Source organism: Euprymna scolopes, chromosome 39 (genome assembly GCF_053919585.1).
Source record: "Euprymna scolopes isolate OS-2025 chromosome 39, ASM5391958v1, whole genome shotgun sequence".
NCBI classification, from domain to species: Eukaryota; Metazoa; Mollusca; class Cephalopoda; order Sepiida; family Sepiolidae; genus Euprymna; species Euprymna scolopes.
In genome coordinates this window covers 34,885,550-34,903,224 of record NC_136520.1, presented here as the reverse complement: position 1 = coordinate 34,903,224, position 17,675 = coordinate 34,885,550, and the positions used below count along the sequence as shown (strand labels likewise).

The following is a 17,675-nucleotide window of genomic DNA, read 5'->3' as shown; positions in this document are numbered from 1 at the left end:
TGTCCATATAGTTCTTTCTCTTCCCACTATTTTTTTTTTTTTCTTTTCATTTCTGGTTTCATTGTTTTGTGTATTGTACATCTTGACAATATCTTGTCTTGACAGATCATTGCAGTGATCAATCTTTGTGTTCCAAGTGATGTGCTTTCCCAAAGCTTTTTTTTTTTTTTTTTTTTTTTTTTACACAATTTTCTACATTTATCAGTCCTCTTCCCCCTTCATTCCTTTTCACATGGTCAGTATCATCTTTCAGATGTAATGCATTTTGCATGGTCATTAGTTTCCTTGTCTTCTCATCAAGATATCCAAGTTCCTTGGTTCAGCCTATGAATGATTTAGGATACCTTATTAGTAGCGCTGTGACAACGGCATATTCCTTTCATTGTTTTGACTCTTGAGTATATATCTGTTAATATCTTATGTTTTTATATAAACCGATGTGGTCCTCGGTTGATTAAGTGTGTCTGTTTTGGATATATACCAGAGAGTCAAAAGAATGAAAAGAATATTCTATTGTCACACCCCTACTTATTAGTGATACTGCTCCAGTGTTTATTCCTTTAGATTTCTACTGTATAGTTTTGTTTCTAAGAGTTTCCATGTTCTTCTCATGTATTCTTTTCCAATCTTCTCTTTCATATGTTTTCCCTCCACATTCTTACTTATATGGTATCTATAATCCTCGCTTCAGTTACTCTCTCTGATTATTTAGTGCTTGTAGGAACATTAATGCCGTGAACAGAATTTATTCCTTTTACTATGGCCACCCTTCCCTCTCTTGATAAATTAACTGAACACTGTTTCATATGTTCCATGTTTTTTTATTTATTTTCAGAGGATGATGGCAAAGCTGTAGTGGAACTAAGATTGCCAAAACCAGGCAAGTTTATTTTTTCTGCCGTGCGGAAGAATGTTGCTGGTATCCGTCCTTCTCCCCCAAAAGCAAGATCTAAGAAAAAAATTGCTGCTATGAAGAAAGATGAACTAGAGGCAGAGCCGAAAAATTTGTTTGATTTTCATGATAAAACTCCTCAACTCCTTGCCAAAAAGCCCGAAGTGGCTGCTGAGACAGGAATATATGATGTCTCTCTGAATGACTCTGTATACGGAACATGCCAGAGCCTTGGTGAATATCGTGAAAGGGTGGCCCTGGCAAAAAGGATAAATCCTGTTCATAGCACGGATGTTCCTTTAAATTCGGCCGCATCTACTAGTTCTGTCAGGAATGAAGTTAGTGCAAATGTCTTAGAAACTGCTGCTGAAGTGGAGCCAGAAGAGAAGAAAAACAGAGCCAGATCAAAGAAAACAGTTAATGATGACAAGAGGGGCCGTTCTCGGTCAAGGAAGAGAATAGAGGATAGCGATGGTGACAGCGATTTGGATAATACTTACGTGAAGCAATACGAGAAGACAGCAAAATCGAATATTCATGTGGATGCAACTGAAAGGCAGCCAGCTCGCAGGGCAAGGTCGAAGGTGATTAGCTATAAGGAGGTGGAGAGTGATTTTGACGTAACTGTGACGGAGACGATAGTGCCAGGACTTTGTTTAAAAAATGCCAAGACAAAAGAAAAAGAGGCACCTTTTGAAGAGTCTGCTGATGATAATGCTTCCAAAGAAACAAAATCGAACATGCTAAGTAATTTGAATAGTGACGAGACGGAATCTAAAACTGCTATGAAGAAGGAAACTGTACGCAAGAGTCTCAAGGGGACCCAAGAAAAACGGGCACGTTCACGCAAAAAGTCTATGACTAAGGATAACACTAGAAAATTAGAATCTTCTGATAATCCCACTTTGGAAGGCACAGAAAACTCTGCGCCAGAAAAGGTCCCCGAAGACAAAACTCCGTTTGAATTGCTTAACCTCATGAGTCGATTGGAAAAGCTGCAGAAAAAACAGTCTCACACACAACATAATGTCGAAATCCGATCTGGGGAAGAGTCCGAAGATCCTATTGAAACGACATCAAAATCAAAATCGGAGGATATTTTTGAGCGCTACAAACGAGCTCTTACTGCCAGCAATGACAGTGACCATAGTGGTGAAATGAGGCGGACAGAAAGTTCTAGGTCAAGGTCCAGATCCAGATCACGACCAGCTTGTACCGAGAGTCCGAAAATGATGTCTTTGCCAGATCAATGTGGAAGATCTCGGTCTTTACGTGCTATGAAATCAAAATGTGATGACGACGCAGTTAAAATCACAACTAAAATACGTTCACGGTCTGTTGCAAAGAAGGAACAGAAATCGCATGAATCTAACAGTGCGGGGGACATGGTTGACTCGATGGCACAAAAATATTGCTCACAATCATCTGGGAAAGAAGAGCCGAAGCCGGATGCATCCAAAGAAACGGATGACAACGTAAATCCCACATCTGAAGAAAAACGTACGCGATCGATTGCCGCAAAGAAAACGAAATCCGGTGCATCCGAAGATGGTCTAGATCATGTTAATCCCACACCCGAAAAAAAACGGTCTCGGTCAGTTGCTGCGAAGAAAACAAAAGCAAATGCATCCGAAGATGGTGTAGATCACAATGTACAATCAACACCTGAAATAAAACGTTCTCGGTCAGTTGCTGCAAAAAAACTGAGGTCTGATGACTCCAAAGATATAGGCAATGATGTTAAAACAACACCTGATAAAAAACACCGCCAATCGATTGCAGCGAAAAAACTAACATCAAGTGAATACCATGATATAAATGATAAAGTAATATCCAAGCCAGAAAGTAAACGCTCTCGATCCGTTGCCAAGAAGGTAAATGCTGCTTCCCCTCCTTCGTCTCCTCTGAAGAAGTCTGCAGAATCCCCTGAAGTGGGGAGGCATCAGAAAGTTGAAAGAGGAAGGTCGAAATCTAGAGCGAACAATGATACCAAATTAAAACCTGCTAGGTATTCCTCTGTTGAGAAAATGAAAACGTCAGAAGGATCTCCCGAAACTCTCCGACAAAAACAAAGGGTAAGGTCAAAGGGTACATTTCTTAAGAATGATGAGAATGATAAAGTGGCGCCGCATGTTGATACGGAAACGGTCAACTCTGGAACAAACTCCAACCATATTAAACCTGCTGGATTTACTGTGACAGGTACGAAGTTCAAATCGTCTGTTGCCGACAAAGAAAATATCAACACGGATGTAAACATTTCTCATATGGATGCCATTAAAAAATCTACCAAGATATGTCAGTCGGAATCGTCACATAAAGAGGTAACATTCATTCATTTTTTCTTTCTTTTTGTTTTTAACTTTGTTTTTCTTTTTTTACTTTGTTTTTCTTTTTCTTTTTTTACTTTGTTTTCTTTTCTATTTTTTTTCTTTTCTATTTTTTTCTTTTCTATTTTTTTTCTTTCCTATTTTTTTCTTTCCTATTTTTTCTTTCCTATTTTTTCTTTCCTATTTTTTCTTTCCTATTTTTTCTTTCCTATTTTTCTTTCCTATTTTTCTTTCCTATTTTTCTTTCCTATTTTTCTTTCCTATTTTTCTTTCCTATTTTTCTTTCCTATTTTTCTTTCCTATTTTTCTTTCCTATTTTTCTTTCCTATTTTTTCTTTCCTATTTTTCTTTTTCCTATTTTTCTTTTTCCTATTTTTCTTTTTCCTATTTTTTCTTTCCTATTTTTTCTTTCCTATTTTTTCTTTCCTATTTTTTTCTTTCCTATTTTTTTTTCTTTCCTATTTTTTTTTCTTTCCTATATTTTTTTCTTTCCTATATTTTTTTCTTTCCTATATTTTTTTCTTTCCTATATTTTTTTCTTTCCTATATTTTTTTTCTTTCCTATATTTTTTTTCTTTCCTATATTTTTTTTCTTTCCTATATTTTTTTTCTTTCCTATATTTTTTTTCTTTCCTATTTTTTTATTCTTTCCTATTTTTTTTTTCTTTCCTATTTTTTTTTTCTTTCCTATTTTTTTTTTCTTTCCTATTTTTTTTTTCTTTCCTATTTTTTTTTTCTTTCCTATTTTTTTTTCTTTCCTATTTTTTTTTTCTTTCCTATTTTTTTTTTTCTTTCCTATTTTTTTTTTCTTTCCTATTTTTTTTTTCTTTCCTATTTTTTTTTTCTTTCCTATTTTTTTTTTCTTTCCTATTTTTTTTTTTCTTTCCTATTTTTTTTTTTTCTTTCCTATTTTTTTTTTTTCTTTCCTATTTTTTTTTTTCTTTCCTATCTTTTTTTTTCTTTCCTATTTTTTTTACTTTGACTATACCATTCTCATCTTGGGTGTTAAATATTCACATGACGTTTTCACTGATGTAACCTTCGAACTTTGGGCAATCTGTCGAAAATTTCAAGCAGAACCCTTTAATTCATTGGAATAGCCTGCTCTTGTGCTCGTTCTGTAGATCAAACAAAAATTTTCATGTAAAGATTCCAGCGTTCAACTTAATGCACATTTTACTTGAAGAGTAACACTTATCAACCCTTATCCTCAAGTGGCCTCTGAGCCTTATCAAGGCTCAGAGGCCACTTGAGGATAAGGGTTGATAAGTGTTAGGTAGATAAGACAACATGATCAATAATCATGAAACTTTGGCAGGGCTTTTTTTTTTTTTTTTTACTCAGTCACCACTTATCGAGGCCCAAAGGCCACTCGAGAACAAGGGTTAATAAATGTACGGTAGTAGTGTAATAATTGTTAATGGTGAAAATTGGGTAGAATTTGATTATTTATAGGGGCGGATCAACAAGAACTTGTTTATATTGGAATTGAAGGCTAATGTTGTATTCAACCAGGAAGCAGGTCAGCAGAAAAGTGTTCCCACAGTTCTGGGAAAGGAGCTTTGTTCATGGAATCTGCATTTAGATTTAGGCACAGATAGTGAGGAAAATCTATAATCGCCTGTCTGTTTAAATGTATGTTTTTATGTCTCGCAAAAACTTTTGACAGAGGCGACGGATTATAGGGGCGGATCAACAAGAACTTGTTTATATTGGAATTGAAGGCTAATGTTGTATTCAACCAGGAAGCAGGTCAGCAGAAAAGTGTTCCCACAGTTCTGGGAAAGGAGCTTTGTTCATGGAATCTGCATTTAGATTTAGGCACAGATAGTGAGGAAAATCTATAATCGCCTGTCTGTTTAAATGTATGTTTTTATGTCTCGCAAAAACTTTTGACAGAGGCGACGGATTTTCACAAGATCAGTATCATTTTGAAGCTTGATCTTTCGGACGACAAATATCGAAAAATTGGCCGAAAAAATTAATTCCTTCACCCTCAACTGGGCACTTTTCTACAGGGAGGAGTCGTTTTTTTTTTTTTTTTTTATATATGCTGATATTTTTTAACGTCATTGCCTCCTTTTGATTGTCTAGCCTTAATTTAAACCTATGTCACTTCCGGTTTGGTGATCAGTGCAACAACTAACGCGGTTTTTTTTGGGGGGGGGGTCCACTCGGAGAACGCCAGGCACCCAGACTAGTCTTATATAATGGTTGTAGCTAGTCAAGTGATTTTTTTTGTGAAAGTTTGGCGGGGGGGGGGGGGCTACGCACTTAATTAAATTCATAGGTTACGTTAACTGAGACATTGTGAAAAATAGCATCCAAGTTGAGAACATTAGTCTGAATAATACAAATTATCAATCCTCATCTAAAAAATTTTAAAAAAAAGTTGTTTTTTTCTAGTTTTTTATTGTTAAAATATGTTTTTCTTAATATTAATCTTGTCTAATAATGTTATGTGGGAGTAAAAGGTGGTTGATTATCTGTTTATGTGGTGTGAAGGAGAAAAGACAGTTATCTACCCACTGTAAGAAAGTTTGATGTGCAATACTTTGTTCAAATGTACGTTATTTTAATTCACATCTTGTGTATTGAACATATTCCATACATATGCAGCAAACGCAACAGGTCCACATGGGATACCTGGTGCAATAGATAAAAGCGATTACTAAGAATAACAACATAATAATGAATGTCATAATCACGTTGACACACTGGTTCCCCTTAGATTACTGAAATTAAGCCTGGTTAGTACTAAAATGGTTGATCTTTTCAGAATTCTAGGTGCTGTATGCTCTCTGCTTATCTTGGCATTGTTTCCTGTCGTCCTGGACTTCTCCTTGCCACTGGACTCTAAGCAGTGCCGATTCAGAAGTGGTGTGGTTGGGGATTACGCACCCTGTGCCTCATAATTACACGTGCAACTACCCTTACAGGAGGCATCCTTTGTCTTTTGAGACTGAACGGAGACATTGAATAATGAATTCACACCTTCACCCAATCACGGATGGAGTTCAATTTGAAATTCCACATATATTTTTAAGTTTTATAAAGGTTTCCAATTTGTAAAAGAGGCAGCTTTAGAAGGTCAGAGCTTATAATGTCTGAAATGTGAAAATAACAACCAAAATGATGATAGTGATCTGAATAATACAAATAAAATCTTTCAACCATTCAAGTAGTGGATCTAATTTTTATTTTTTTTTTTAAATATTATAATTGGATAGATAATCGATGTAATATTATAAAAAATATAACGGTTCAGAGATTGGTCAAAATGCAGAGCTTTTTTTTTTAAATAAACATTTAAATTATTTTCTAACCATACAAGAGTTTTCATTGGGGAAATACAATTTAACAATTTTTTTTGCAAGATATTCTTACTTAGCTGTAGTTTTCTGTTTTTACCACAGATTGAGATGTATTTCCACTGTTTGAATACATTGAATTTTGACAATTATAACGATTCAGAGATCAATCAAAATGCAGGTTTTTGGACTGGTCCGTGAACCATAATAATTTTCAAATGGCATTCCATTCAAACAATGGAAATATTTTGTTGGCAACTGTCTGTCTTGGGAGACGATTGTGCATTAGTGGAGCTACATAGCCTGGGCAGGGTGATTTGAGAGGATAGCTGTTGCCTATGCAGGAGTCTCTCTCTCTCTGCGATGCCAAAGGATCCAAGAGAAAGACAGTCAATACAGCTTGTCTCTAACTGCGCTGCAGGAGTTGACGGTAATGACAAGATAAAATCAGGCTGCTTTAAGAACTCCATCTCTGGATTTTCTGTCTCTTCAATTTAATCTTTCTCTTCATGAGGTAATCTCGCAAGGTTGCTGAGGTTTTGAATCAGTTACCTTTTGGGTGAGCTACCATTCAAAGCTGACAAATCTTACCTACTGAAAGTGACTGGTTTTAAAGTGCCAGTGGACCACCTTTGTCCCTTCTCCTAGTTAGTATAAACAGTTTCGCCGGGCTTCGTAGTTAAATCACACGAGAAGGCTAGGAGCTGGATTTGGTTGTTAGAGGCTATTTGAGATGCACACAATGAGGGTATTTTTTAGGGAGAGGGAGTTTATCTCCACTACGACCCATTTGTAACAACTTTTAAAACTATAATAATATTACTACTCTTTTTTTTTTTTTTTTTTTTTTTTAAACTGAATGTTTTAGAAAGGAGAAAGAGCAAATGAGTTGAAGTGGTTGGAGGAAGGGAAATAGTGATAGAGGAAGTGTGCATAAATAATAAAAGTGGAAAGGAGGTGGGAAATTATAGTGAAATAAAATTTGAATGCTGGTAAAATGCAGTAAATGATTGGCTGTCTGGTCATTCACCATATCAACAAGGGTTTTGATTAGATGACGTATGGGACATCTAGTTAGTCTCATAATATGATGGTTGTTTGGTCAATCTCTGAGGTAGTGCATTTTCATTTTTATTTGGGGTGGAGGGATTAGTGTTTATGCTGCACATAAACAGCAAAGACATTTTATCTGATTGTTATTTTTTAAGATTCTATGCAGGTTTTTATCATCCATCCAAACAACTGTTTTCTATTGCGTTTCTGAATCTTTGAGATCAGAATTGATAATTTGTATTCTTCAGACTACTGTTGTCAACCGGAGTATTATTTTCACAATGTTTTGGTCAATGTAACCTTCGGGAATCTTCTGTCAAACTCTGGAATCTATAGAATTTTGAACAGAACCTTTTATTTGCTACCACAGGGGTAGCATGCTCTCCTATCGGCCATGACTGGATAGAAGTCTTGAGTAATTTGCAATTGTATTTTTGGGCAATCTCTAACAATTGCGTTCCCAGAATTAAGATGATGGAAAAGGATACAGTTGATGTAAATATGGAATGGAAGTTACTAAGCTTGAAACGAAAAACGAAACAGTATAGAAATATTTCTGCTGATCAACTTATTTCCTCTTTTTTCTACTTCCTAACACTTTTTTTTGTGGAAGGGGTTATATTGTCACAAAATAAACTATGGATGAGTGATGTATACTGTAAACCAAATCAGCACCAAACTCTTTCTCTAAAGATTTATGCCTTGTCTTTCATTGTTTTTTTTAATTTTTTTTTTTTTTGTTATTTTATTTATGTTTTTTTTTTTTTGCTATTTAACCACAAGGTCCAAAACTGCCTCAGACTTTTTTTTTTTTGATACCTCAGCTTTTCGACACAGCCACTCGCTGTAATCGAAAAATCAATTGTAACTGTTTGCATATACATATACCACTTTTTTAAATTTTTTTATCAGGTCAAGAGTGCCTCTCGTATCAGCAGTCGTGTATCTTTAACAGATGCTGAAGACAAAACCCTAAGTGTGTTCACTAGGATATCTTCTGAAAAATACCCTAACAGCAAACGTTCAGCAGAATATGTTACAGAGTAAGCCACTGCCGCCTTTTCTTTCTTTGCAAATTTTTGTGAATAAATTTTAACTTTGAACTGATTCTTCATGCATTTAGATACATCTTTACAACAAATCAAAAAGATTTTTTAATTTTTGTAATGTTCAAATAGTCCTAGACTGTTTATAAGTATCACAACTCGGGCAGTTTAATGTGCGAACATAGATAAACATAGTGAAACTGGATTCTTTAATCCATTAAAGACAGGCAAAAGGCATTGACTTAGAATGAGTGCTTTATGCTAAATTAATGGTTGGATATGGTTAAATTTGTGCATGTGTGACCGTGATTGTCTCATGATTGTTGATCACTTTGTCAATTTAACTGAGATGAATAAAACTTCTCATGCATGAAAGACACAAGGAGACTTTTGCTGAGTTATCTTCAAGGTTTTATTGGCGAGATTGGACTTAAGGAGAGAGAGAGAGAGACTGAAGTTATCTTCTATATACTTTCTAACTTAGTAACTTAAGAAATGAGTGACACTCAGACAATGAAGTAACATTTGCTGGGCTTATTAGTTCTCCACTTTATTAGCATGTCCCATTATTCAAATGCTTATGGAGAGGCTGAACAGAAAACCTTTGTTTCTCTAGCTCAAAAACGTGACATTATCATACCATCATAACCTTCAACTATGTTTGATGTCTTGCCCCTGCGTTGTTACTTATCTATCATTTAACTCTAAGAACAGATTTGTTTTATGAATTGGGGTTATCCTGACAGTCACTAAGAGTGTCTCTCATCAAAATTCTTACTAGTTAGCTTAATCGCTACTTACTGGTGTAAGGTCCTTATTTATGTAACATTACAATAAAAATATGTATTTTGATTTATCATTTAGCATGTTTTCTTATGTATAAGTCAATGTTCTTCAAGGTTCGCACAGACTTGAAAAGTCCCTGAATTTTGAGTTTTGCCTTGAAAAGACTATTTCTATTATCTTTAAAAATACTTGAAAATATGGAAAATGTCTTAAAAAGGCCTTGAAAATTATGTTTATGTCCAGTAAAAATTTGTGTTGCAATATTAAAAATATAATCGAAATGAAGACTATTAAAATATTTTTTAAATATTGAAAGTAAATTTGAAATACATTGTTCTGAAATTGCATAGTATTGTTGTGGATGAGAATTATGTCTCTTTATCACAAAACTACCTCAGGTAGTTTTGCTCTCATTTATAATTTAATTTTTGGCGGGGAGGCACAAGGGAGAAGGAGTAGTGGTGGCCTCCATAAATAAAAATGTCCCTCAGGGGTCCATCCTGAGCCCAACTCTCTTTCTGATCTACATCAATGATCTCCCAAATCACAGCTTAAGATCATTCGTAGACATTTATGCTGATGGCATTACCATCTATGGCAACATTTCAAAGGCCGTAAATGAGCAAGTTCTCTCTGATTCTCTCTCCTCTGATCTTGAGCATGTGGTACAATGAGGAAAGAAGTGACTGGTTAATTTTAATGCATCTAAAACCAAGTTTCTATCTTTGCATCATCAAAGCTCTGATCCCCATCTGGCATCAATTGAAATGAATGGCTCTCGTCTTGGAGAGGCTCCATGTTCTGACAAGCTTCTGGGCTTGACCTTTACTCCTGATCTGAAATAGAACACGTACATCAAATCTGTTGCCAAGGTTGCTGGAAAAATGGTGGGATTCTTCTACCACTTAAGTAGATATCTCACTGCTGATGCAATTCTCTACCTATATAAGAGCCAAGTACGTCCAAGAATGGAGTACTGTTGCCACATCTGGGCAGGAGCTGCTAGAAGCAGCTTATCCTGCTTTGACAAAGTTCAAAATAGACTTCATAGTCTAGTGGGGGGATGCTCTTTTTTCTTCCTTGCAACCTCTTTCCCATGCCTGTCTCTGCTTTATTTTCATGGCAAGTGCTTGTCTGAGCTCCAATCTGTGGTCCCTCCTTGTCAAACTTTCACGAAAAACACTTGTCTATCTGAAACCACTATCAATAATTTCCTCCCTCTTTATCTTTGCCGAAACCTAAACATAGACTCGATGCACGCCTGTGAAACTCTGTTACGTTTCCCTGCTTTCCACAATGTGATCATCTTCAAGTCCAATGTGAACAAGTTCTTAATGAGTCAACCCCTTAAGTAATCTAATTTACTATATTGTCCCATTGACTACTGTATCCTCAAATGGCCTCCAGGCCTTGATTATTGATGACTCCTTTCCAAAAAAAGTTAATTTAACAAAAAAAAAAAAACTCTCTGAAAGTTAAACATTTGTCAATAGGTCTCCAGTCGTGCTTCTTTGGCGATTCACAAATTGTTCTATAGTACTGGAGAACGCCATGATCTCTTTCTCGCAGTAGAGATGTTGTGAACCTATCTCTGTGCTCTTATTTACATGGCAGGTGTTCAACTATGCTTCACTCTGCTATCAACCCCCCCACCCCCACAAAACATTCCCGGCAAACACTCACCTAGCTACAAGTACTATTAACAATATCTGTGCCTAAAATTAAATGAAAATTTCACACAAAAGTTTTTCCCCCTAAACTCATCTATGGAACACGATATCATAGAGCTGCTTTCCAGCTGACTGTTGAGATGTCCTTTTAAATTTCTATACAATTTCCATCACCACTGATCGTCACGGTGTTGTCTCACCTAACACTCATTGACTCGTGTCCTTCAGTGACCTCTGGGTCTTGATAAGTGGTGACTATATTTTCTAACGCAACAATTACAATGACTCTAGTAGCTGGATTAAATTTATATTAAGCTTGGTAAACATTACTATTGACGAGTTAAGAAAATAAGTTTAAAAAAATATTTTTGGTTTATTTGTGACCAATTTACATGAAAAAATAATATTTAATAGAAGATATTAGCATTTTAAACCGTAATTATTGGTTGTGAGTAAAGAAATGAGTCCAGTATCAACAAACAAGATGCCTGACCCCTTATTACTTTACTTACAACCAATAATTAAAGAATTAAAATGCTTATAACTACTCATTTGTGGAACGCAATACCGTGGAGCTGCTTCTGTTTTCAAGTCCAACGTAAATAAGTTCTTGATGAGTCGTCCTCTTAAATAATTAATTTCTATCCAGTTCTACAATCACTGATAAGCATGTTGTCTCACTTGACATTCATTAACCCTTATCCTTGAGTGGCCTATGGGCCTTGATAAGTGGTGACTCTATAGTAAAAATTTCTTTTTTTTAATTCTTTGTACATATCTTTTACAGAGATGTCCATGCAGTAATTTATTTATTTATTTTATTTTATTTATTTATTTTTTTTTTTTTCAGAGAAAATCCAGATTTAAAACGCCCGCGCCGTGCAATAAAACCAATTTCATATAAAGAACTTTCAATTGGAAAGTAGGTTTGATTTTCTTGTGACTCCTCAATCAAATTTGTTATTGTATGAAGGTCGTTCCAAAAGTAAAGCCTCCTATTTTTCATTTTTAACTCAAAACTTTGAAGAGCTACAAACACTAGAATGGGACCATTAAAACAAGCGACCTTTTGTGTTTTAGAATTTATTTTTCTACATAGTAACCACCATTCTCAATGCACCTTTGCCAGGAATTCAGCACTGCATCTATGCTTCTGATGTACGTCTATCACAAGGGTTGCTTTCTTAGTCTCACACAATCAATATCTGCAACAAAGATTAAACTTTCAGTTTATGAATGCATAAGTTCAGTCATCATAACAATGCAATTTGCAATCCCTTCTGGTCCATTAGGGCAGAATAAAAAAAAAAATAGGAGGTATTATTTTAGGAATGTCCCTCTTATATAAATGTAAATGCCCCCCCCCCCTTTTGTTGTTGCTTAATGCGAAATGAGTGAGTAGAAATATTATTTCAAAGGAGCCAAATGTGGTTTGAAAGGTATATATGCCGAATAGTCATATCAGCGATTGAATCGGTTTCTCTACTGAGCTTGACTGGTGAGGCTCCTATAGCAGGATCAAAAGACCATCAAAGGACGAATGAATCTTATGTCAATAGCCAGCTAGCATATGTGTACATTGGCATACAGGTTCTCATCAGATCACTGAAGTTAAGCAATGTTGAGCCTGTCTAGTACTAGATGGGGTAACCATTTGGGAATTCTAGCCACTGTATGTGCTCTCCGCTCATTTCTGCATTGTTTCCAGTTGCTCTAAACTCTTTATCTGTGTCTAAACCTAAACGTAGATTCCATGAACAAAGCTTCTTTCTTAGAACTGCACGCCTGTGGAATTGTCTTCCGTTTTCCTGCTTTCCGGCTGACTACAATATGGTTGTGTTCAAGTCTAACGCAAATAAGTTCTTGATGAGCCGTTCCATATAAGTTATCAAATTTACCAAATTTTCATTACTAATGATTACTATATTGTCCAATTTCTACTGTACACTCTTTACCCCTTATCCTTGAGTGGCCTCTTGGCCTTGATAACGTGGTGATGCCTATGTAAAAAAAAAAAACAAAAAAAAACCTCCACTTGCCACTGGTATTTAACAACGCTGACTCAGGAGAGGTGTGATTGGAGATTGCGCAACTCTTGACACAAAAATTCCACGCGTAGGCACCCTTACAGTGGGTATCCATAGTCTGTCAAGACTGAAGGAAGCTACCGTGTGGTTGTGTGTGTGTCTTATTTCAAAGTTCTAAAAAATCTTGAAGTTAACACTTGATCGGATATGAGGTGCATAGATATTCGAATATTCCATTACAGTCCTTAAAGAAGTTAATTTTCTTCTCTTTTACTGACCAGTTATATTTCTTTTGGTCTCTTGTCTTACCAAATTCCAGGATAATAATTCATCTCATCTGGTGGAGTATCCAATTTAGTGTTGTTGTTACTATAGGCAACATCACTTAGAGAAGCTGCACCAATCCTTGAATAAGCTTGTGTAGGGTAACCATACTAAGGGGATTTTGTATGAATTTCAAATACTATTTTGAATATTTAGTCATGCCAAGTCGTCTTGACAAAACCCTGTACAGGTACTTTAGACACTTGAGGATAGTCTCTAGCAGGCATTCAAGTTCTCTCTCTATTTTAATTTTTTTATCACTTTGTTTTTGCTGGGGATGGGGCATTTTACCGGATGCCAAACATTCACCCATTAGTTTAGTTACTCCAACCGAAAGATCCTGAGATTCTAACCGTCCCTTTAAGTGCTATTGTTTGTATTTCTCTTGCACTTGGTTCACCGGGTATATCTGCATCATCTTTTGATATAAAGTCTGGCATCATCTTTTGATATAAAGTCTGGCATCATCTTTTGATATAAAGTCTGGCATCATCTTTCCATATAAAGTCCTAAGTAATTCACAATTGTATTTTTCAGTCACACTGAGAATTGAACCTTCAACCTTCAGGAGAATATCACTTTTGCAATTGATTTTTCCAAGTACTCTAACCACTGTGCTACAGATCCTTAATATTATTTTTGAAATGTGACTTAAACACGGAAGTAATTCATAGTTTAAAGTTCTTTCATTAAATTGAAGATACCTTCACGGCTGACGGAACAAGACCATGCTACCCCCGTGAAGTAAATAAAAAGTTCTGTCTGAAATTTCATCCAAATTCCCGAGTTCAACAGAAACATTCTAGAGTTCAACAAGATACACCTCAAGAAGGTCGTCGATGACATCGACCGAAACGTGAAAATGACACTTAAGATGAGAACAGTAGTCCAATGAATCCAACTAATACGAATAACCAATCCTCATCTAAAAAATTCAGAAATGTAATAAAAAGTAGATAATGTTTTTCAGTTAAAATACAGTTTTCCGCACTTAGATTTTTGTTATTCTGAACAAGCGCCTCATCTTCTTTGATCGGTTAGGTTTAAGTAAGAAATATAAGATGTGTCTACGTATGTTTTTTAGAAGCTCTGTTCATCAGTATACGCTGAATGACCATATCTGACAAATATTCATTCTTGTATTTCTAAATGCATGTTATGTGTTTACAAATTCATGTTTTTAATTATTTTTTTCTTTCATGTAGGAAACTACGACAAGGCGATAGCTTCTTTTCAACTGAAGGAATCTTTCATAACGGTAAGTAATTGCCAATGTGTCATAAATTGAAAATCTTCATTCTTTCTGAAAAACCCGTTTTTAATGATTTATACGTTTTATTTTGTTTTTCTTTTTTCCATACATCCTGTCTCCACAGCATTTCATTTTGATACATTGTGTTTTTTTATCCTCACACACACACACACACACACATATATATATATATATATATATATATATATATATATATATATATACGAGGGGCTTTCGATAAGTTTTCAGACATTTTTTGTACAGGTATTTAAAATTGTTGTAGACTCTTGAAAATTCAGTGTTTTATTGGTATACGTCTTATGAGATGACTGACCAGTTTTTATGATTTTAGGTTCAAATGAACAGCTACACCCTACTAAAGTCTGATTGTCACAGCTTGTGAATTTCAAAAATGCAATCTAGGCATTGAGGACACTTGAGAAAAACAATATGCGATAAAATTCTGTTTTCAACTTGGAAAAAATGTCACAGAAACATATGGAATGCTTCAGACTACTTTTGAACCATCTTGTGTAAATCGAGCATCAGTTTTTGTTGAGTGGTATGAGATTCAGGGAAGGCAAGGAGTCTGTGAGAGGTAAGAGGTGTAATAGGAGGAAGTCAGAGGTGATTGGCTAAAAAGAATTTCATGGATAAGGACTGTTGTGTGTCTATAAAGACAATAGGTGCACAGCTTGATGTTAGTGTGGGAACTGTACATCAATTATTTGCTGGAAACTGAAGATGCGAAAGATTTATGTAAATGCACCCGTCCAGAACTCCATCCTTGTCACAGACTATTTGCTCAAGATGGGCATCAAGACAATTCCTCACCCTCCCTATAGTCCAGATTTTGCTCCCTGTGACTTTTGGTTATTCCCTAAGCTCAAGGAAAACCTTACAGGCTGTCGTTATGAGACAATTGAGAAAATAAGAGGCTGCGACAAGGGTCATTGACATGCTCACACAAGAGGACTTTCATAAAGTTGTTGGCACGGTACAAGTTCATTGCAGCCATCAGAGAATACTTTGAAGGGGACTAGAGTTTCATGTGTGTACTATCATTAAAAGTGCCCATATGAAAAAAGTCTGGAAACTTATTGAAGGCATCTCTCTCTCTCTCACACACACACACGTTAAATATTTTATACGTAGCGGTTTAAGAACTATAAACTCTTCAAAACAGAAACATGCGTGTCCATAGGTATACTTTTATATACGTAAATTTAATAAAAATAAATAAATACGTCCCATAAAAAATAAGGGTGATCTATTCATATATATATATATATATGCAAAAAAAAAAAAGAAATGACTTGGTCATTTCTTTTTTTTTTGCATGGTGCAGAACAAAAATTTATTTATGTGTTAAGGCCTAAAACTGCACTGTTTGTTCATTTTCACCAGGATTTGACATCTCCTGGGGACTTTTGGGGCTAAATGGGGGGGGGGGGTCAGTGCTGGACTTAGTCTTTTTTTTTTTTTTTTTTTTTTTTTTTCTTTAATGCCTCGTTCACTGTGCACTCACGGGAGATCATGCATGCTTCACTTGTTAACATGAATTCAAAAGAGAAATTGCTTATTAAAAGGCTGCTCGTTGTTGTTGATTCATGATTCGTGTTAAAACAAACATGTGACGTACTAATTCGTTTATGGGTTAATCAACGTTTACAGCTAAAAGGAGCCTCACAAGTTGGTGGAAGGCATCGCATAGCTTATTAATCACTGTTTTCAAGTTTTTATATTTTTAGCTTTATTATTATAACCTGAAACAATTTGTCTGTGGTTTTTTATGTTCATTCTTTTTCTAGTTAAGTGGTAGTCTCGTGTTTTTTTTTTTCTTTTACTGAACAGAGTAAGGGCTGTGTTGCTGACCGAAGCTGTTTCCTTTTTGATTGTAGGACAAGAGGAAGAGACTCGGAAGCGCAGCATTTTGGATAATGTGACGAACCTCCATCTGTAAACCAAACCTCCACTGAAACTCGATTCAAAGTTAACGATTGTGAAGAACAACGGAGTTCTATTCTGTGGCTGATTGTATATATTTTTAACCGGATGCCTTTTTTGAATTGAACAGAAATTTGAAGAATATGTTGGAATCAAATCTGTATAATCATTGATTTTATTGTTTTATGCAACTGTGATCTGTTTCTGAACTTTTGAGATGAGTAATCATGATTTGTATCATTTGAACTACACATTGGTATTCGCAGCATTTCACTCAGTGTAATCTCTGATCATCTTCGAGTACTGTACAGAATTTCAAATGTAGAATAACATCCAAGAATAGAACTGTAATCCAAATAATACAAACATGGTTTGTTTGCCTGTCCCAAGATTGTCATCATCCGTCAATTTATAACGTATTCACTTTTACTTTTTTTATTTTTGTGTTTGTCCAGAACTCCCCCTATATTAAAAAAAGAAAAAATTAAAAAAATAAAACAAAAATTAAGAAAAATCTTTGATGTACATATCTGTAATGAAAAGAAAATATCATACACCAAAAATCACATAAAATTGATCAATTTAGTTTCATTTTTATGAAGAACATCACTTTTTTTTTTAATCAAATCTGAGTTTTTCCAATGTCCTCATGTTAAGATTTTTCTAAAATTTCACAATTTTGAATTATTAAGTAGTTTTATTTTTTAAATTAAAGATCAAATTTTGTGGCTAAGCAAGCAGCAATAATATCACAATGCCATGTTGAAAATGGATTGAAAATAAGGGAGAAAACTCAAAATAATTCAAACTTGCAAGATTTTAGAAAGCCATTCTTAACATGAACATTTGGAAAACTCAAATTCATTTTAAAAATGATTTTCTTTGTAAAAATAAAACTACTTGATCAATCAATTTGCGTGATTTTTTTTTATTTCTTATATATATATATATATTCATTCTGACATACGTACATGTTATACAGATTTTTTTTTTTCCTGAAATCTTTTAACTCCCCTTTTAATTCTCTTTTTTATAAA

The 17,675-nt window shown here is 34.9% G+C and overlaps 1 protein-coding gene across 1 annotated transcript in view; it reads left to right on the top strand.

Annotated features, from left to right (window-relative positions):
• LOC145263733 (uncharacterized) overlaps nt 1–17,152 on the top strand; it is a 60,189-nt gene extending 43,037 nt beyond the window's left edge. The window contains exons 7-11 of the mRNA XM_080120712.1: nt 836–3,216; nt 8,499–8,629; nt 11,939–12,010; nt 14,645–14,697; nt 16,593–17,152. Coding sequence (XP_079976838.1) covers nt 836–3,216; nt 8,499–8,629; nt 11,939–12,010; nt 14,645–14,697; nt 16,593–16,654 — 2,699 coding nt within the window. The 3' untranslated portion in view covers nt 16,655–17,152. The remainder of the gene's footprint in view (nt 1–835; nt 3,217–8,498; nt 8,630–11,938; nt 12,011–14,644; nt 14,698–16,592) is intronic.
• Nucleotides 17,153–17,675: the final 523 nt, after the last annotated feature.